The sequence below is a fragment of the Hipposideros armiger genome, unplaced genomic scaffold (assembly GCF_001890085.2).
Source record: "Hipposideros armiger isolate ML-2016 unplaced genomic scaffold, ASM189008v1 scaffold_116, whole genome shotgun sequence".
Classification (NCBI taxonomy): domain Eukaryota; kingdom Metazoa; phylum Chordata; class Mammalia; order Chiroptera; family Hipposideridae; genus Hipposideros; species Hipposideros armiger.
The window spans coordinates 1202853-1225382 of record NW_017731466.1 but is presented as its reverse complement, the minus strand read 5'-3'; the positions used below and the strand labels follow the sequence as shown (position 1 = coordinate 1225382).

At 34.0% G+C, this 22530-nt stretch overlaps 1 protein-coding gene across 2 annotated transcripts in view; it reads left to right on the top strand.

Moving 5' to 3' along the window:
- STRN (striatin) overlaps window positions 1-22530 on the top strand; it is an 82183-nt gene that overhangs the window by 33058 nt on the left and 26595 nt on the right. For both annotated transcript variants that reach the window (XM_019647833.1, XM_019647834.1), the window contains exons 3-7: window positions 2794-2867; window positions 11781-11859; window positions 14105-14272; window positions 16477-16612; window positions 21191-21326. In XM_019647833.1, coding sequence (XP_019503378.1) covers window positions 2794-2867; window positions 11781-11859; window positions 14105-14272; window positions 16477-16612; window positions 21191-21326 — 593 coding nt within the window. The remainder of the gene's footprint in view (window positions 1-2793; window positions 2868-11780; window positions 11860-14104; window positions 14273-16476; window positions 16613-21190; window positions 21327-22530) is intronic.

The following is a 22530-nucleotide window of genomic DNA, read 5'->3' as shown; positions in this document are numbered from 1 at the left end:
AACAGGGAACAAGATTGGCAACATAGTGAGATGAAGGGTTAAAACAATAGAAAACAATGTGTGGGAGAAGGTATTTTAGCATATTGACTTCAAAAGGAATGTTACTATGTTGAGCAGGTTTCTGTGAGTAAATTATTTTTTAGTGAATTTATTCAGTTGGGAGACTGTTTTAAGGGAACACAGCTTGTAAACAGAGCAAGCAGTTTTTTTACTTATTTTGTCTTTGTCTAATTTTTTTTCTTTGTCTAATTCTTTATGAAATGTTAGTTCATTGTGTTTTATTATTTTTGTACATATGTTGCATAGAATATTTTCTATTCTCTTTTCTGTATCTCTCTTGCAGTTTTTCCTAAGACCACTAGAATGCACTATAATGCAGTATTTTGTGTTTGAAAGTGTTTTTCTTTATATATACATGGGTGCCAAAAAAATACATGACTTGTATTATCATTTGTTATTGGTATATATTGAGTATTACAATTTTAGTACAGTTTTTTTTTTCTTAAAATGTGTGTACATTTTTTTGGCACCCTCTGTATATATAACAAAAATATATAAATTAACTCCATACAATTTTTTGCTACTTCTATTCTGTCCTCAGGCCAATTACTTTCAGTTACTGTTTTGATTTCTAGGTTCTAGGAGGTATTTTACTTTCTTATGGTAGATGAAGTATGTTTCAGAAAAGCCTGAACATTGACAGTTAAATTAAGAACCTTGTTTACTTTCTGATAAGTGTAAGTCAAATTAATGGATATAAATCTTACCCTCTAATCATCAACATTATTACAGATACATTGAAATGGACTAGGAAATGTTTAGTCTGGTGATGAAATCTTTGTGATTAACAGAGGCATTGGGAATAGAGAAAAAGATGTTCTAGATAATTTGGAACAAAATATTTACTAAAAATTAAAAAAAGACATATATGCATATGGTTAATTAGCCAAATAACACAAAATCATCTCCATTCTGCATCAGTTCACTGATTTCCTTTCCCAAAGGAAATCTTTTTAGCTGATATCTTATGTATCATGTATCCTTCCAGAAAAATTGAGTGCATATGAAATATAAATATAACACACATACAAAACACACACATGTATATTGTATTTGTACCTTGCTTTTTTACTTAAGCTGAGAGATCAAGCCATATTAGCAAACAAATATTCTTTTTTTCCTTTTAATAGGTACATATTATTATAAAACATTTTATCTCTATGTAAAACATATAAAGACTAATATAAAAAATACTAATGTATCCACCACTTACCTTAAGAAATAGAACATTAGCTGGCTATAATTTTTATAGGTTTTCTTAAGATTCCCCTGTATATAAAACATTGAATTTTCTATTGTAACAGCTAAATAATAATTGCAAAATAATACGAAGGATTCCAGTACTTCACACATTTGAGAAAATAATTTTCATTTTCTTTATACTTTTCTTGAAATATAAAAACTTTATAGTAAGTGTTCAATTAGTTTTTCATAAAGAAAAAAGTAACTTTCAAATTTGGCTATGTTACCTTTTAATTAATTCTTTTGTTACTTAGATTTTCAGATTATTCTAATTGTTATTATCCCAGTCGCATTATGTTGAATATTAATTGTAAATGGCCTCAATATTTTGGGGAAGCAAGTCAAAATATAGAAATACATTAAGTAAGTATGGCCACTTTTAGTTAACCTTAAAATTTTTTACCTTGATTATTTTTCTGATCTCAGGTGGTTAAATCTGAGATGGTAAAATCAGATTAATCAGAATTAATAACATTCAGATAATTTTTAAAAGAAGATAGTTCTTTTCTTCACCATACTGCCCAGAGTTCTTCTGAAAAGGCTAAGGATACCTTGACCATTAAAAAGCAATTATTGGGCCGGCCGAGTGGCGCGTTGGTTAAGAGCTGGCTTGGGACGCCAGAGGGCCCCGGCTCGGATCCCACATATGAGGGCCAGTGACACTGCCCTCTACAGCTAAGATGCTGAACAACAGCTCAACCTGAAGCTGGGCTGTCGTGAGTCGCCGGCAACGGCATAGGCTGCAGCCCCTGTGGCAGTGGGTTGCCATAGGCTACCATGTGTAGCCAGCTGCCAGCGTGAGCAGCCGTCCAGAAGCTGGCGACTGATCTGCCTCCCCCGGGAAGAGCGCAATGATGGTGCCAACTTGAGCCAGTGAAGCAACGTCCTCCACAACTAGACTGAAGAACAAAAGGATAGCAACTTGTCTGTTCCCCTTTCTCCAATTCCCCAATTAAAAAAAAAAAAAAGCAATTATTCATTCTTGCTGGAATGTCTTATTCAACACTGATGATTTGGGCTGGCTCCCCTCCTTTGGATTGTTCAGTATAACACATACTTGGCAAGTCATAATTGTCTGACAATGCACAGTATTACAGATAATTTTTCTTTTTAAAAATCTCAATTTTGAGAAAGGTTAGTCTTTTACAAGTTTATGTCACAACCCAAATTTATCTACTGCTTTTAATATTATAATTATACTCTGGCAGTCCTCAAGAAAATTTGAATACAACAGAAGCTAGAATGTTAATATGGTTCATTAGTAATTACAGAAAGATTTATGGTTTTTAGTGTTAGTCTGCTTTTGTTATAATAGCACTTGATGGTATAAAAACAAAATGATAATGAAAGCATTTTTGTGTTTTGACTTTGATATCCTGGAAGGCGGAGCCTTTGAAAGTTAGCCAAGACTACTGCATACTGATGACTACTCATATTACATTCATTTAAATGTGTTTTAAGATGGTTTGTATTTTCTCATTTTTTTGTTAGAGCCAAATACCACAAGTTGAAATATGGGACAGAATTGAATCAGGGAGATATGAAGCCTCCAAGCTATGATTCTGGTAAGCTAATTTTAAAGGAAGTTTAAGTGAATAAAAACAAGTTAATATCTAGTATTTTGTAGCAACAATATTTATAACTGCAGTTAATTTCTAATTGCGTATTAGTAATTTTTTTTTTTTACCTACTTATCTTTTGGCAGTAATCATTTAGTGTCATCTGGCTCATTTTCCCCCACCTCCTTCCTTTTCCCTCTTCCCTTTTCTGTTAGTTCCCCACTTTCTGCTTATGTTCTATACTTACTGGGAGGGTCAGTCATAGGGTAGGTAACATGCACCAACATAACCGTGTCTTGCTGGGTCTCCCCAGTATTAATGGGAACTTTGTGATACGCAGTACAAAGTACCTCATGTCCTTGAAATCCTGAGAGAAAGAGTGGGAACTATGGAGGTAAGAGATTGCTTCTTTAAGTACAGGGAAATTCCTTGTCCCATAAACCTGTTCCCTCAGTTTCATTGTTTTGGACCTTCTCACCCACAGCAGATTCTGTAACCAGATCATCTTTTAATAGCTGAAACATTTATTATCCTTTTGTGTTATTTCATCTTTTTCCTTCTATCATCTTTTCACTCCATGAAACACTACAAAAATAGAACCTGTAAGCAGATATTAAGGAATATAGATATAATTGACTTACTAGTAGGTGTAAGGGAAAAGAAAGAAAAGTTGTTCAAAAGTTATCACCATGTTTCAGATGAGTTTTTTACCTAATTTCAGATATTCCTGTATTAGATATCTGAAGATGTCAGTTACTGTTTATATCATTTACTGAAATACCTGCTTTGTACTAGGGACATTTTGTGTATTAACTGTAATTCTTAAAATAGTTATTCAATAAAGATAATATTATTCTTATTTTACCCATGTGAAATTTAAGCTCAGAGAAGTGGAGTACCTTACCTAAGGTCATGCAACCATTAAATAATGGGAACACAGGTCTGAACCCACATCTATCTGATTGCAAAACTCATATTCTTCCCGTTTTACCACACTGCTTTTATATTTGACAATGTGTGAAAGACCTTTATGAAATAAGTTCTAAATGTGCTGCCAATTTTATAGTTCAGTTTGATGTAGTTATCTTACTAACATTTCCATAGTTGAATATTAAATCCTTGAGAATTAGAGCAATACCAGTTGATCATTGGCATATTTTTTTCCTTTGTTTTTTAATTGTTCTGTCTTTGGTGTCTCTTCTTTTAAATTGAGATGCACTTAAATTAAATTTTTTTTTCTTTTAAACCTAGGCTAGTTGTTAAAGGCTGTCCTAAAATTTAGTACAGTATATTCCCTGATTCAAAGGAGTGATTTTAATTAGTACTTTTACATTAAAAAGTTTGTTTCCTAATTTTTAGATATCAATTTAAGATTACAAAGGCCTAGTTGTGTGCGCGTGCGCGTGCGCTCTCTCTCTCTCTCTCTCTCTCTCTCTCTCTGTATATATATATATATATATATATATATATATATATATATTCTAATTGTATAAACAGAAAAATCTGAAAGTGATTGTCTCTGGGAAGTAGGCCTAGTGTTGGGGAGCCATGTGCTTTTTATTTAATACCAATCTGCATGCTTAGAATTTTCTCATATTTTAATTAAAAATAAAATATGAGAATAAATAAACAAATGCAAGCTGCTATTTATGTGCTTTCCATTTGCAACATGTTTCCCATAGCACTGAGGAACTGAAGACTATTCTTACCTGTTGAAAACCTTCCAAGAGTAGTGTTAACAGGTGATAATTTACTCTGATGCCCGAAATGCAGTGTGACAGAGTGATTTTCCTATAGCTAACACATTCCCCTCGGAGCTTGCTCAGCATCCTTCTGTCCATCAAGCTCTTGCTCTCTTTTCCAATTACCTGGTCATAATAATAATAATTAAAATATATTACTATCCTTTATATGTTGTCTTTAGTATATGATCTCTTTCCTATACTCAAAATTCAGGTGAGTGTAATATTTTACTTTTCTTTCACATAAAGTGAAATTAAATTGTTTAATTTGGAATGCTATTTCCAATTGATTTTTCTCTTATTTACCAGCTGCTAATTAAAATAAAAATTATCTTTTTTCTTGAACTAAATGAATATTATTGACCCCATTTTTTCCCCACCTGAGAATTTACCTCTTCAAAGAGGCCAAGGCTTGTTTGTCCTCAGAGAAATCATTTTGCTCTACCATACTTGGCAATATTTGTTTGAGTATTCAATGATACCACCCTTATGTTAACAGGTTTCATCTCCTTGGTAAGTATGCAAATGAGACTGATCTTTCTGTAGTTCTCAGGCTCTTTATAGGTGGAGATCATGTTAGAAAATTTCAGGTACCCAGACAAAATGACATATCAACTCACAAACTTCGACAAATATGTCATTAACTTTATCCTTGAATGAATTAAGACTCTTGGCTGTATTGCATCAATTCCTTGATTAGAGTGATTTCAATCCCAGCTAAATTCTTTAGAATTGTGCTAAGGTGGACAAAACATGTAACCTCTGTGACTCAGTTTTTTTCCTCCATAAAATGGGGATAATACCACCAATTTCACAAGTACATCCTTGACCACCCTATATAAAATGACCTCTCCATCATTCTGTGTCCCCTTTACTGTACATATCTATTCTTTTCTTTGTTTATTACCTGTCTCCCATACTAGCCTGCAAATTTCCTGAGGATAGGGCTCCACCTGTCTTGCTCTCACATCTATATCTGCAGCACTTAAAACAATGCTTATCACATAACAGCTGCTCAGTAAATGTTTCTTGAATGAATGCTTAAACGAAGAGTATTGCTGAATGATTAAAATGAGATACCATATATAAAATGCTCAGCACTATTAGGACATAACTGCTCATTAAGTTTTCTGAACCCAACTACTTAAATAAGCACAACCAGTATGCCTTTAGACAGTGAGGACTGTCTCCTATCTGAAGTCTCCTCCCTCACTGTCTTAAGTTTATTTTTTTATTTGTTTGTTTTTTGCCTAGAGGCAACATGAAAAAGTTACTGAGAAATTAAGGGCTCTGTGAACCAATCAAGTTTGGGCACCTCTGCAGTATGAGTTACAGACAAACCACACTATCACATGTAGACGAGAAAACAAAACTCATAATTTGCCAAGAAGTTCTTAATATATTGTGAGATTGGCTGGTGGCCCACTGAGAAGAATATTGTCAAAGAAAAGATGCTCAAGTAACCAGAGAGGCCGGAGCAAGCTTCTTGGATGCTGAATCAAAGAGGGGCAAATGAAACTCTTGGGGGGTGTCCTGTGCCGTATGAACAACCTCTGTAGCTTTTGGGCCATGTTTCCCTATGAACAAAAAAAAGAAAGAAAAGACTTTTTGAACATATCATGCCAGCTCTGAACTGTGAAACTACTCATGCAAGACAGATGCAAGGGGTGGGAGATGAGAAGGGATAAGTGAAGGAAGGAGGAGGGGGGAGACTGATAATAAATTTGTGGGAATTCGGACTTCATGCTCGCTGGTACACTGCCCTTAACCACTTTCTGTAAGGTTTCATATTAATAAAATACTATTGACTTTCTAATTCAACATCCAAGACTTGCCTATCATACCTGATCCTAAAACTATATGATTTAGTGGTCTTAACCAAAAATCTAAGTTCTACATTTGTTCATTAAATCTATATGTAGACATATTTAAAGCCCTTCTTATTACAGCCTGGCTTTACATTAAATACTTCAAATTTTTTTTAATAATTTCAATACAATCTCCCTGGCCCACATGTGTGTTAAATAATATATAAACCCCTTAATCTATTGTTCCTTTTTTCAGTAATTCAGTGCAGTTCCCTCCAGCCAGTTTCTGTCCTATATCAAGGCCTTACTTGCTATCAATTCCCTGATTAATCACTTTGGGTTTTTTTAGGCTTCTGGAATACAAAAGTATTCCTACCACTTTCCACGCCTATCTGCTATGCAGCCAAATGGGTTCACTATTCCCTCTCCACCATTTTCCTCCTCCATAGCACTGCATTCCCCTGACAGTGCCAGTGAGGCCTTTATCGATCTGTGTCTTACATTTTTTCTTACTCATTGGTTTTTCTCTAGTCGTTAGCTTTAAAAANGAGAGAGAGGGAGAGAGAGGGAGAGAGGGAGAGAGGGAGAGATTCTTAGAGGAATAAATAAAAGGGAGAGAGTAGAGATACTCAAAATAGGAGGGTATCTGAGGAAGCGATAGGGATTGGATTTTGAACATAGCTGGAGAATGGCAGGAGGAGCCTACTTTTATTGTTATCAAGAAACAATATAGGAAGTTAGGTGATGGATTTGTAGGTTTGGGTTTCAGTTTGGTGGTGGGTATTTAATACAATTTTATGTATCAGACAGGATTACCTGCTAAGAGTGCTTCAGAGGTTTAAGAAAAGTAGAGAAAGTTTAAAATCATAGTGAACAGGAGGACAAACTGAGTAAGAAATGGTAGGATTGAGAAAAGCTAAGGATCCTGGTGAAGTGCGTGGTCATGAGTTTACATAGAAGTTCTGGTCTACACACTTGGCAGCCTCGGTAAAAGGTAGATAGAGGGAAAAGAGTTAATAGTTGCTTTTACTGAATTCATGCAAAGACAAGGGAATAAGAAAATTGATACATTGACAAAAGAATGGTTGAAGTGATAGACTGTGAACTAAAGCTAGAGAGGGAAGGAAGTGAAGACAGAAGGCTAAATGGGTAAGAGGTAGGGGATAGGCTATGATCTAGAGCAGGTCAGCCCATTTTCTCTGGGGCCACATAGTAATACTTGGGCTTTGGAGGCTGTCTCTGTTTGCTGTTGCAGCCACTCAACTCTGCTGTCCTAAATGAAAGCAGCCACAATATATAAATGAATGAGGGTGGCAGGCCAGATTAATCTGCACACAACAATTTGCTGGCCCCTGGTCTCAAGTCCCAGTTAAATCAAAGTAGTGAATTGGGAGTATTGGACCTGAAGGCTATGCTTGGAGAGTGAGTTTGCAGCCCTTCATAATGACATTGTAGGTGAGGGGTGACAGCAAGAGAGGGCGGTGGTTGTGGAGAGGTGGAAGTGGGTCACCCACGTGAAGATAACTTCATTCAAGGTGGTGTAAGGAAAGTTTGATTGCAGAGTAAGTTTGTGAGCCTGGTTCTGAGTGTTGTCGAGGGATGTAGATGACAGTGATAAGGTCAGGACTAGGAGAGGGTAGAAGGTGGTGTATCCAAATAGGGTAAATCTTAAGACATACGGATTTTTCCATTCTTTGTTTATCCATATTCTGTATTTTCCTAAAACTAACAATCCAGACTTTTTTGGAAAATTTTTCACAAAAAATTAGTTTCCCCTCTGACTTTCTTTTTCTGTTTTGTTCCACTTTCAAACCTCACATTTCTACTTTAGGAGAATGTTAACCCAAGTTATGTTAAAATCTATTCATCTTCCGCATTTCAGTTTCTCCTATTTAATATTAGAAGCCAGATACTTATTAAAATAGAATATTTTTATTCAAAGTGACAGATTCTGCCTATTAATTGAGATATTTAGACCATTTACATTTAATGTGACTTGATATGGTGTAAAATCACCACCTTGCTGTTTGTTCAGTCTGTTCTTTGCTGCATTTTCTTCTTCAGATTTCTTTTGGATTATTAGTATCTTTTATGATTCCATTTTATCTCCTTTGCTGACTTATTAGTTTTAACTCTTGTTATTTTAGTGGTTACTTTAGGGTTTATAATTTATTACAGTCAATCTTTAAGTGATAATACCACTTTATAAGTAGTATGAGACCCTTATAACAGTGTACTTCCATCTGTCCTCTCTGTCTTTGTGCAGTTGTTTGCATTTATTTTACTTCTGTGTATTACAAACTACACACTACATTATTATTTTTGTTTCAACAGGCAATTCTCTTTTAAAGAAATTTGAATACTATACAAAGTATATGTTTCCAGTGCTCATCATTCCTTTGTGTGGATCTCTGTTTTCTGGTATCATTTTCCTTCTGCCTTTTTAAGGACTTCCTTTAACATACCTTGTAATATACGCTACTGGTAATGAATTCATTCAGCTTTTGTCTGTCTTGAAAAAGTCTTTATTTTGCTCGCTTGCATTGTTTCTGCTGAGATATCTTCTGTCATCCTTATTGTAGTTCCTCTGTATAGAATATGAGTATGACCTTTTTTCTCTGGCTACTTTTAAGATTTTTATCTTTATCATTGGTTTTAAGCAATTTTACTATGATGTACTTTGGTACCCTCCCCTATTGTTTCCTGTGCTTGGGATTTGTTGAGTTTCTTGGATCTATGGGTTTGTAGTTTTCATGAAATTTGGCATTTTTCAGCCATTATTTCTTCAAGTATTGTTTTTGTTCCTCCTCTCTATGCTATGATCTGGAAACTCTATCAAGGCAGTAAGCTGGAGCAATTATAGGGTTCACCTGTTTGCTTCCCTTCTCTCAGGGATCATTGTCCTTTTTTTGTGTGATGTCCAGTGCCTTAACCATTGTTTCATCTATTTTGTTTTATAGTTGTTTCAAGCAGGAGGGTATATTGGGTCCCTGTTACTTCAACTTGACTAGAAGTACCAGTCAAATATTTTTAACATTACCAAGATATACAACTCTTACCATTTTAAAATTCTCTCTTTTGCATAATGTCATTTTTGAACTTGATAAGGTAAGAATGAATCTGATAGTTGATGACTGCTTACTGACCATTGAGAGAGCTGTGAGGTTGGCCTAGATAAGGAAGTATGAGGAAAATCAAGTTCACATGTTTAAGAGTTTTGTTTTGTTCTTTGTTTTTTCTTTAAACTGCAGACTTCTTTTTTTTTGGTAAATGTCAAATTTTACCCAGGGAGTCAGATTTTATCTCAGTATAAGAATACACTTTTTTTTTTTTTTATTGGGAACACTGTTTTTCCAGGACCCATCAGCTCCAAGTCAAGTAGTTGTTTAAGTCTAGTTGTGGAGGGTGCAGCTCAGTGGCCCATGTGGGGATCGAACTGGCAACCTTAGTGTTATGAGCACTGCGCTCTAACCACCTGAGCTAGCCGGCTGCCCCCAGAATACACTTTTTTTTTAAAGAGTTTAAAATGCATTCTTATTTGATTTGGCTTAATTTATTTTTTATTAAGGTATAATTTACATACAGTAAAATTCATCTTTTTAGTGTTTTCACAAACATGCGCAATCTTGTTACTACTACCCTTTGTGATCATTCTCCCCTCTCTAATCCCCTGGCAACCACTAATCTGTTTTCTAGTCCTATAGCTTTGCCTTTTCCAGAAAGTCATATGAGTTCCGGAATCATACACAATGTAGGTTTTGATTCTAGCTTGTCTCACTGGACATAATGCATTTGAGATTCATACATGTTGGCATGTGTCAGTAGATTATTCTTTGTTCCTATTGAGCAGTACTCCATTGAATGGATATAACTTTGGTAACATCACTAGCTTCCAAAGTATGCAAAAGTCAGTTGAGTGTATCTGAGGAATGTATGGAAAGAATTTAGACCTATTCCAGTGGGAAATTAGATGACCTCAAAAGTTCTTTCACATGGGAAATTTTTAGTTTTTTGGAATGTTAGTGGTGTTCTTACTTGCTAAGTACAGGTTACCTACTTGACTTAAGAATGGGACATATTGGAACATCCTATGTTATATACTCAGTTCCTGAATTTGTGAGTCACTGGAAACAAGATGTATCATTTTTTCTTGGTACTGGAACTTTTGTTTTTGTCTTAAAAAAAAAAGTATACCCTCTGAAGTTATCCCAAAGTAATTTCCCTTTTTTGAGTTAACTAATCCCTCTTACCTCCTTCCCCACCTCTGATATGACCTACTGTTTCTTTGGTGTGTATCACAGAGCTTGGCCTAGTTATTTTAGGAGAAAAATGAAAGTGCAAGATCTAATCTTATTTTTATTAACTTATTTCTCTAATTTCTCATCATTGTAGTGATAGCATGTGGAGGAAAATATGTGCACTCTGGAGTCAAACAGACATGACTTCAGCACTTATAACTCTATTTCTAACTTAAGATTAACCTGTAAAACTCATTTCTCATCTTCAAAATGAGGATAGTAATAAAACCTATCTTTTGCATTTGTAAAGTTTAAAAGAGATAATGTATATGTTTTTAACACAACACCTGGACCATAGTAAATACGTAATATCAAATAACCATAAAATAAATATTCCCAGTTTTTCTTGTAACTCCACTTGAATAAAACCCTATAAAGACTACAGTTTCTTATTGTTTGATCAAGGGCTGATGGAAAGTGTGAACTTTTTTGTGTGTTTAAAGTAGAGCCATAGTGTAGTTTGGAAATTCTTTAGTTCAGACTTAATCAGAGAGAAGACTCTTTGTTTTACCACCTTCTAGAAAGGATTCGGCTTCTACCAAATGATGCATTTAAAGCTTTACAAGACCTAGGAGATTTTCATTTAAAGAATGTCTTAAAAAGAATACTTGAGGTTTTCATTTAATAACTGGTGAAGGAAATAGATTTGGACCGAGATTATTTCTTATCTATCCTTTAATCAAATTGGCTTTTTTTTTTTTTTTACCACATTCCTGGGTATTTTGTTCTAATTCTGATATGCTGCTTCATAATACTTTTATTTGACTTTTATTGTGTGACTTGATTTGGACAGGTCTTTGTCCTGGAAGAAAGTTCTCAGGCTGCCTAAAGATTCCAAAAATGTCTTTATTTTCGTTCTACAACTATGAGGAGAATCAAGTAGCAATAATATATTTAGGTGTTTTTTTTTATGGAAATTTGACTTAAAAACAGAATTTGCATTGTCCTAAAACATAACTTACAGTGCAGTTTTACATAATCTTACAAATTTTTCTTGGACATTTTTTACAAAGTGAGATGCCCTCTAATATATATAACAATTCAGTTTTATTATGATTTAATGTTTTCTAGATGAAGGTAATGAAACAGAGGTGCAGCCACAACAAAATAGCCAGTTAATGTGGAAACAAGGTCGACAACTACTCAGACAGTAAGTAACACATGATCCTACTAAACAGGAAAAGCATGTATTTTCCTGAGATTATTTTTGTTTTGTATTTTCAACTCAATAGAATAATTTTATCTTTCATATTATTATACTGCTGCTGTGGAAAATCTTAATTGAATTACTATTCCTTTTTCATATTAAACATTTTTTCCCCTTGTGGTGGAATTTATTTTTTATTAAATAAGAATTATTAAGAATGAATCCTCTTTCCATAATTTTAGCTTCATCAAAAAAGAGTACAATTTTAAGCTTCTAAATTTTATTATATACTTAAATTTATAGTTGAAAGAATTCTATACTCTTAAAGTCACTCTTTTCGTTGTACCTTTTATACATGAATATATGTTTTAATATAAATCTAATTAGTGTTTTTATGTAACTTTTGTGTATGTTTTTAAATTTTTTATTTTAAATTGATTAAAGAGCTTTTGAATTTGCCAAATTTGCAAACATTGCACAACGTATACTTTTTCCTATAAAAATGTGTATTTGAGACTATGAAGAGAGAAAACAAAGCTGGGTTAAGGTTCAGATGTCAGGTGGTGGGCTGGACCACTCACCAGCTCAATGCCTGGTCCTTGCATGTCATGTTTGAAACTGGTATTCAGATTTGTGCCTCAGGAAAATGAAATTTGCTACCTGTATGGACTTTTGTGGTTGCTTGTGAATAGTTTAAATCTGTGATTTCAAAAGTGAATGCATGTCATTCATTCTTTTTGATGAAGTTAAGAGAATATTAAAATGTCTCATATCTATTTTTTATCTACTCAAAATTAGAAGAAAATGAGACTTCCCTAATATTTAATAAGTGGGTTTTCAGTAGTGCCCTCATTTTGGTCTTAAATATGATTTAGGCATTTTCCTTTTATAAATAAACAAGTGTCCTTAAAGTGCTGATTGTTTTTTTTTACTGAGTTGTTAATAGTGAGCAATCCCAGAGATATTTTCAAAACTTTGAAAGACTCATAATCTGCCTCTCAAAGTAAAGGTGGCATTTTATCAGTCAATGAGGAAGTAACTATTTAGGTAAAGCCAGCTTATTTGTGGAAAGCAGTTTTTTATGATGCGATTTTTGTGCCAAAGTGAAGTATGTATCAAACATTACTTGTTAAAAATGGAAAAGCATAATACCTTTGTATTAGTTTACAACAATTAACGGATTAAATTTAAGAAAGTTAGAAATTTATTATCCAAATTTTAATCCAAAACCTTTCTATAAATATTGGTTATCTTCTGCACTGTTGTTGACTCTTTCCTCTCCTAGACTTGATGCTTACTTTTAAGTTAATGCCTAACATTTGTCTGTTTCTTAATGACTTTATTTATCACATTGGCCTTCTTTGTGTTCCTTCCACTACCAGTTTTGTCTTTTTTGGTCATCTTTGTTGTTAATAAATATTGAGTGCCTTCTGTACTCTATGTGTCTTCCTTAGGGGAAAGAAAACTGAGGTTCAGAAGAATTAAAGTAACACAGGAAGCAAGTGGCAGAAATGGGCTTAAGACCCAGTTCTAACTCTCAATACAAAGCCTATTCTCTTTTTTCTGTGCTACTGCCTCTGCAACACACACACACACACACACACACACACACACACACACACACACACACACACACACACACACACACACAAACCCGTGTACCCAAGCATCCCACATCCTGCAATTGAATTGTGGTTTTGTTTTTGTTTTTAATTTTAAGAGTTTTCCCAGGATAGAAGCTTCCCTTCTGTAGAAGTGACTCTTTGGAATATACTGTCTTCTTTCATGTCATGGAGGAAACCATATATGCTAGAAACATTCTCTCTAGATCTCAAACAGTTGGCGCAATGACACTTTACATCAGAAATATGAAAAGACTACTGGTTATAGTAATTATTGTTATAAAATAGTGATTCAGTAGAATCTGATAGTGAGTTTACTCCAACTGTGCCTAGAAGAAAGAATGTGCTATTAGGTATATTAAAGAACAGTATCTTCTTATGATAAATATAATGAATGGTGTATTGTAGAGTTCTTTGATTTTTCTCAGTGACCGGAGAGGCTGGTACTGCAGGAGACAGCTCCATCTGCAGCTGGAAGATTATTTATTAGCAAGTCATACTAGCATAGTGCTATACTGTTAAGTCTTATGCAGGCAATGAGTTGAAAAAAATACTTTATTTACATAAGAAGTTATAGAATACTGATTCCAATATGGCTGAATTGTGAGGATCCTCTTCATACACAGGTATCTACAGGAAGTCGGTTACACAGATACTATTCTAGATGTGAAATCTAAGCGAGTGCGAGCTTTGTTGGGCTTTTCAAGTGATGTCACGGACAGGGAAGATGACAAAAATCAGGATTCTGTTATAAATGGCACAGAAGGTGAAGTTAAAGACACAGCAATGATTGGGTAAGTATTTTGTCTGTGAAGTGTTTTAGTTATAACTTTAGTTCTTATTAGATATTGATGGTTTATGGGTGATACTTATAATACTTGCACTTTTAGAAAGTGCTACAGAATTACAATAAAGTTTAATAAAAATGGTAAAATTCATTTAGTAGGAGATAACGGATTAGTTATCATTTATGATTATTTTAAGAATATTTTTATTTAAGACATTTGCTTGAAATTTATGGATTTAATATAGATTTTAATATCTTAAAGTTCCGTCACTTACTATTAGAATTTCATATAAAATCTTGTTTTGGAAATTCAGTTCAAATTAGTAAGAATGAAATTTCATTCCTTGTGACCCAGAAATCATATTACCTCTGATTCTTTAAAAGTAAACCTTTTCTTTTGTTTATCTACTAATTCTGTAAACTCATCTTTCCTTTGAAAAATATCTATTTTAAATATATTTTTTTCATTGATAGAATAGGTGTAAAAAATTCAATACCTGTTTGGAATATTTTATTTTGCTTTTTGGATCACCTATTGTACAGTTATATGTAATTCTGCTTAAAATGAACATGAACAAGTTAAATGAGGAGATTCTTATTGAAAAAAATTTGGTAGGATTCTTAAAGAAATAAAAAGCCAAAGATTCTATGAAAGTCTAAATATGATGTTACTTTATTTTAATGTATACTTAGGCTGGAAGAATGGCTTTAATTGAACTCTATTTTTTAGTGAGAACAGAGTTTCTGTTTTCTGGAACATAAACTAAAATTATGAGATTTAGGTAAAGGTTCAAAAATACGACTTTTATAAACATGTCACTGGAGCCTTATTAAATGTATTCATTAATAATTCAAACTGCATTCAATTATTTTTGTAAATGTTGATTGTTTCTCTGTGTAGACACAGACAATGTAGGCATTATTCCTGGTTATATTTTTACCTACAGGGTTAACTTAAGCCATTATAAAGACCTTCAGGGAAAGACCACTCTAGTTGCCTTGTGTTTTGATCTTGACCTATCTTTTGAAGCTGACAAGGTATTATTCTGAATCTGCCTGATTTATGTAGAGACGAAGAATAGGGTGGAAAAAACCTAAAACACAGCTCTCAAAAAATTTGAAATTTATGATTTATCTGTTTTGAAAATTTTGTCCAGAATTGTGGCTAAATTTTTTACGAAAATGCCTTCTATCTAAAACATTTTTATTTATTTATTTTTAAAAGATATTTATTGGGGAATTGGGGGATAGGAACAGCGCTGGGGAATTGGGGGAAGGGAAATATAAGTTGCTATCCTTTTGTTCTTCAGTCTAGTTGTGGAGGACATTGCTTCACTGGCCCAAGTTGGCACCATCATTGCGCTCTTCCGGGCGTCGCCGGCGACTCACGGCAGCCCAGCTCCAGGTCGAGCTGTTGTTCAGCATCTTAGCTGTAGAGGGCAGTGTCACTAGCCCTCATATGTGGGATCCGAGCCGGGGCCCTCTGGCGTCCCAAGCCAGCTCTTAACCAACGTGCCACTCTGCCGGCCCTAAAACACTTTTTAATGAACAGGAGAGAAATCCAGTGCTAGCCATTGGGAAATTGTTTACTAAATTTAATTTTAGGGAACTAAATTCAAATCTTATATATTTGGAAAGTCAGTCATTTCCAAAAGTTTAATGATTTACTCACCAATAGGATCAAGTTTTGTAGTAATATTAATTTGATTGATCTATTGTATTTAGTAACTTTATGTACACATTTGCTTTTTTCAAACTAGCTGTTCAGAAATATAAGATTGCATCAGAAAAATGACATGTTTACTCATTATTTTCTTTGTTATAGAAACTCAGGTGTCAGAGGAAGAGTTGCATAATGTAAAAAAATAGAGAAAAATAGCAGATATAAGAAAAATATTTTTGAAAAGAGATACATGAAGGTTGACTTAGGATCAAAATAATACTGAATCAGAAGGGGGAGTTCTTTACCTTAGATTACCATTAATCTAAATAGGTAGGGTTGCAAATTACTTTAAAAAAGTAACCAATTCCTATATTGCTTTCCCAATTAAAATTCATGGAAATGTAATGGATAAGAATCAATGTAATTCATAATATGAGTTGGGAGATCGTAATTACAATATAAACAAAAGTTAGTGTAATATATCATGGATTAATTTTTATGTTGAGTTTAAAAAATTAACTTAGCAAGATGTATGTGTTTTAAACCAGAAAATCCGAGTTAACGGATTCTGCCTCTGTGCTGGATAATTTCAAATTCCTTGAAAATGCAGCTGCAGATTTCAGTGATGAAGATGAAGATGATGACATTGATGGAAGAGAAAAAAGCATCATTGATACTTCAACAGTGAGTTGGATAACTCAAATATAAAAATTTTTAGGGACTATTATGCATACTTAAAAAATAATCATGTCCTTCAACCTAAACCCTTAACTTTTTCCCCCATGAATTTGGAGAAATTTAATATAAAGGAGTTTTTAGTGTTGCTTTCAAAATCAAGAATATTTTTAGTATAGCAGCTTTCTGTGAAGGGCCTCACTCTTTCTATTTATTCATTGAACATGTCCGCCTTTCTATAGAGCTGGTGAATATGGTAAATGCCATGTGTTAAAACAATGCAGTGTTATTGATTGCTATAAGACAATAGAACTGACAGACCCGTTATGGTGCCTGATGGTGACTGGCATCAACTCTAACTGGTACAGTTTTTGTGTTTCTTACCAAGGTTGCTTCGTGCCTAAGTTCTACAGACTTTCAGAACTTGTCCATTACAGTGCTTCATTTTTCTGGGTTATTCTGAAGTTTTGTTTAGTTCTTTATTATAAGTTGATTGACTTTCCCATGGTAGTTTCTTGCAATAACAGATGTCTCTAAATTGCTTCTTCTCCCTTTTCTTCTCTTCTCCGTTCTATCCCCTTCTTCCCTCTCCTTTTCCCCTCTCTACTCTCTTTTCTTTCTCTTCTCCTCCCTTCTCTCTCTTCTTCCTTTTCCCCCCTTTTCCTTTATTGTTGAGTAAGAGATGAGGGCATGCTTTGCTTTGTCTAGGAAAATGTGCACATTTCCTCTTTCACTTTTACTTGAGAAGAGTGAGGAGGAAAGTAAGGTAATATATTATATAAAGCAGCCTGGAAAATAAATAAATCAAGCAAGCAAGCAAGCAATTTGTTCCTCATGCTCTCTGCTTCCATCAGAGACTCTCAAATTATTATTTCCAGATAATTGTTTCCGTGGGCCACTATTCAGTTGTATTCTGCTGATACAGCCCTGCCATGGTTATTATTTGAATTTCAAGTAGTTACTCCCATTTTTTATTATCCAAAGAAGTAGTAATTTACTGTAGTAAAGAAAATGCCTAAAGTTGCATGATACCTTTTCTTTGTCCTGATCATTTGGAAATTTTGTGCTGACTTTTTTTGTGATATTGCATTGAAATATTATTTTAAAGTCAAAATACTCTATTTATAGCTCAGTGGTTAATAGCTAATTGTGATGCTTTTAAGGTTCGTTAGTCATTGTATCAGCTTAAATATTTAAAAAAATCTATAAGCTGATCATTGTAAGTATTAAGCATAGTCTCACTAGAAATTCCATTCAGAAGGTGGTTTCTTTTTTAGTAATGAAATTCACAAATATCCTATCTTCCAATTAGTATAAATAGATCATAGGAATTCTGTGACCAAGCAATGAAGGCACAGCTAATGTAAACATACTTAACCCCTTTGAAACATTGGACTCAAAAAGTCTTGTAGTTTTTTCAGGGGAAAAAAAAAATTCTAAACAAATAATTGGTTTCTTTGTAATAGTTTTGCTAATTTTTATGTTGTATTAGTTTTCACAGCTGCAATCTAATAGCAACATGCCAAAAGGTCTTTAAAAATCTAACTCTAGCAATGAATAAATGTGACTTAGAAGATTTATTGCATTGCTGTAGAGAGAGAATTAGCTGAAAATTGCCGTATTAAAATGTTTAGTAGAACAGTTTTTTAAAAATGTTATTGTATTTCTTTTATTAAAATAGTTTTCTAGATTCAACTAAGAAAATCCAGAAACCTAAGGTTCTTAGCAGCTGTCGGTTGTGTTTAGGCTGTGATATGGTGTAGTGTCCTCAGTAGCCTCATGTGTTCCTTCTCCTTTCTTGCTCTTCGCCCTTTGCTGGAGCTTGATTGTTCTTTGAGTTACATTGTGGATCATTTTCCTCCTCTCTGTGTCCATCTCTTGTCTCATGAGCAACCTCTTCAGCATAATTTTGTTGCCATCATTATGAGCATTCTCATCATCATATCATTTGTTAAGTGTAAAAATGATCTTGGAATTTTATATGTATATAAAGAGTGATCGTTTTGAACTATACAAAGGATAACTTGAGCAGCAACATTCAGAAACTTTAGGAGGGAAAGGTAATGAGATGAAGAATCATTAACTGTCATTTTAGTCACAATGTGAAGAATCCCATCCCCATTTATGTTGTGCCTCTTCCATTGGTTTTCAAAGTGACAGCCCATCTCTTTTTCTAATCTTTTTAGTGCTCTGCAACCCATAACTTTTTTGTTTGTGTTAAATTTATTAAGTTGATTCATAATCTCGTTGAAGTTAAGAGTGGAGTAGAACCTTAGACATAAGGAAGAAAAATAATATGTGCTTATTACAACAAACCCTACCCATTCCCATTTACTAATCCATTGGTAACTATAGTTCACTGTTCTATTTCTATGCCTAACCATTACACAGACCTGAGTTTTTGTGTATTTATTTAAACGGGACACTTGTTAGTGATCTGCAACTTGCCCTTTATCTTCCTTCTTTATAAGGTCATATAGAGGAGATGAGACCTACAAACAGGTTTTTTCCCCAAAGAGTTAGTTTTGTGATTTACTACCATATTTAGTAATGACTAATGTTGAAAATACATTCAGACTTTGATTTTAAGGTTCCAGATATTTCTTCTGTATTTTCCCTGTCCTTTTTGTCAGGCATTGAGAATAAGGATTCTCTATCTACAAGATGTTGGTGATGATCCCTTTGAATTATATCTGCTGTGTCCCATCAGGGTCACGGAAATGCAGGGATCCATCCTCCAGGGTTAAAGAAGGTGGACTGGCGTTGCATTTGTACGTGGAACTGTGAAGACTGGTGTCTTCTGTTGGTAAAGCTCTTCAGAGACACTTTTCTACCTTAGTCTCACTGCCCAGGAGAAAAATATTAATAAAACAGATTATTAGTATATGGTTTGTGAATATTTACAAGAGAATACACCTTCAGCATGGGTTTTCTGTTCACAGTCTGTCAAACTGATTTTAGCTTTTTTGTTTAATAGATATGCTAGATGGTAGATTGGAAAATGCTGTAAACATAAAAGTATTTCTTGATTTTAGGGAACTATTCTAAATAGTTAAACCAATTATTCTACCATCATTAAAGAGTCCTTGATTTCTCCTATTCACTTTTTATATATACCTGGACAGTTAAGGCAGATTAGATTTCATATTAGATTTCATGTGCCAACGTCTATTGATAGTGGCTTCCTGGAGTGCTGCATTGAGAAGGATTTCTGAGGCTGTATCTGGTCTTAAATGAAAAGTGCTGTGATTGATAAGTAATAGCAGTCATGAGAATGAGAACAGGGCCATACAAGTCAGCTAATTGTTCTCTCTTAGAATCTATTTCTAGACTCTCCAGTCTGTTCCATTGGTCTGTGTGTATTGAACCATTATAATTTTAAACCACTCAAAATAGTCCAGTGATGAAGTTTGACCAGATCATGCTATTTCTATTTTGCACATAGTAGATAGAGAAGCTGAAGTCTGGAGAAGTTGAGATACTGAGTTCATTTTATCGAAAGAAGCTGCAAACCAGTTGTCCTAATTTCTGTGTGCTCTTGGTGGTGGAGGTGACCAAAATGGGGGTAATTCATAGAGTATAGCATATAAATCTCAAAAATTATCTCTATGCATTAGCCTAAGTTTTAATATTCTAGCTGGATTTGTGATTCCAGAGGTATTCCTAAATATATAAAAAAGAGATATAAGGGCTCTTATCATATTTGCTATTAAATCAAGTCTCACTCTGAAACATCAGTGTTTTAGTAAAAATTTGAATATGTAGAAAGTTATTGGAGAAAATTGATACAAAGTTGGGACAGTGTAAATAATAATGGGAACCTCCCCCTCTCCCCCCCACGAACTGACTACCTTCTAAGTCTTGAGGCATGTATTACTGAATTTGTAGTTTTTGTGATTCTAAGTTTTGTAAGGGGATGATGTAGTAGAATTAAAATTTATCATGGTTATACTCTGAAAAACTTGCAATGTTTTATGAAGTGCTTTCTTTGGTTAGATTCGGATGTCTACACACTGCACAAACTGCATCCAAGAAATGTAAGATTTGGTTGTAGTTCTTATAATACACTATGTTAGGGATGTTTTTCATCTATTTGTAATTTAAATACATGTCTTATATTCCAATGTTTTCAATATATGATTCCATTAATTTATATAAAACAAACCAGCCATCATTGAACAGTTTAAATTACTACTTTTAAATATATAAATATATGAGTATCTTTTTAATTAATTAATTAGTTAATTAATTTATTTATTTTTAAGCTGAGCCATCCTGCCACCTGTTGGCAGCTCAGCGGCTGCTCAGTTCGGGCCGGGAATCGAACTGCTGTTGCTCAGAGCTCAAACTCTTGAGCGAGCTCTTAACCAACTGAGCCACTAGGCCGGCCCTATATATGTATCTTTTTAAAGTGACACATGTGTTTTCCAGTGAATTGAATAGGTATTACAGTTATTTAACACAACAAGTATACACTTTCTGAAGAAAACAATAATTGGGTTTTGTCATTCAATGGTGAAAGGATACCATCTTCTTTATTTAAATTAATTCCATAATATATTTTAATTTAGCATGTTTTTTCATTAGATTGTTAGGAAAAAAGCATTGCCTGATAGCAGTGAAGATCGAGATACAAAAGAAGCTCTAAAGGAGTTTGACTTTTTGGTTGCATCAGAGGAAGGAGACAATGAATCTAGAAGTGCAGGCGATGGAACGGACTGGGGTAAGGAAGGATCCTGGATTTAACCAGGGATGCTATGTAAATGAAAGCAACTAATAATTTATCAGGAGGGCAGCATCTTGAAGAACACTTTAAATATCTTAACAGTGTTGAAATTTTGAACATCCTATGAACTTTTTAACTACTGTCACTGGTAACTTCTAATTGTTTTAAATATAAGCAATATAGTATGAAAATAATTTGAATTAATATACGGAATGTTCTGTTTTCTCTTGAGGTTAAAGAATCCAGGATGCCTTTAGCTTACAATGTACTTTAAAAACAGATAAGGTTTTAGATATTCAGAACCTATCCTAATTTGTTCTTGGGGCTTTCCTTGGGGCTTACCATCAGAATTCTGATGGCGCTAATACCACTTATTTTCCTTCCTGTGGCAAATATTTGAAGAATTATTTGGGATAATTACTTGAAGTCTTTGAAGAATATAATGGTTATTTAGTGACTGACTTTTTTTTTCAGCAGAACAAAGTTTGGAAACCAGGGGAAGTTAAAGTGAAATGAGTCTCTCTTCCATCTTTCTCCCTAATGAGCTTATGTATCAAGTTACTCTGATATTTTAGGCAACAATTCTACCAATATTGCTAGATCCACTGTACTACACTGAGGTCTTTCTTTGAGGAGTCAGACATCTGCATAAGTAATAATTGGCCGTTTTCATTGCCAATCTTATTGCAAGGGTAACTGGGATTCACTTTTCTCCAAAGACAGCTGTGTTGTCCCTTGTGTAACTTCCTTTTTTTTTTAAGGTGTGAGTCACGGCCCTGAGTATTAGATGATACCTGTGTGTACATTTTCTCCTAATTGCTATGAAGTTACTGGGAAAAAAATGAGTGACTGTTCCTACATTTGAGCTGTCTTACTCTTCAGTCCTGTGGTGGAATTTCTGTTTATGGAGTATGAGTGAATGGACTCTTTCAGTTAACTAGAGGTTTCTTTATCAGGAGTTTGGGTTTATGTGTTTTAAGAATTTTATAATTCTAATTCAAAGCATTTCACTTTTAAGTAGTTAACAAAGCTGGATTGCAAATCCTGTGTAGTTGAATAGACATTTAAACCATTTTAAATGCTTCCTTTATCCCTCCACTTTCCCCTAAAAAAGTGAATATGCTTAGGTTAAGAATCTCATTAGTGCCGGCGACAGCATAGGCTGCAGCCCTTGCTGCAGTGGGTTGCCATGGGCTACCAT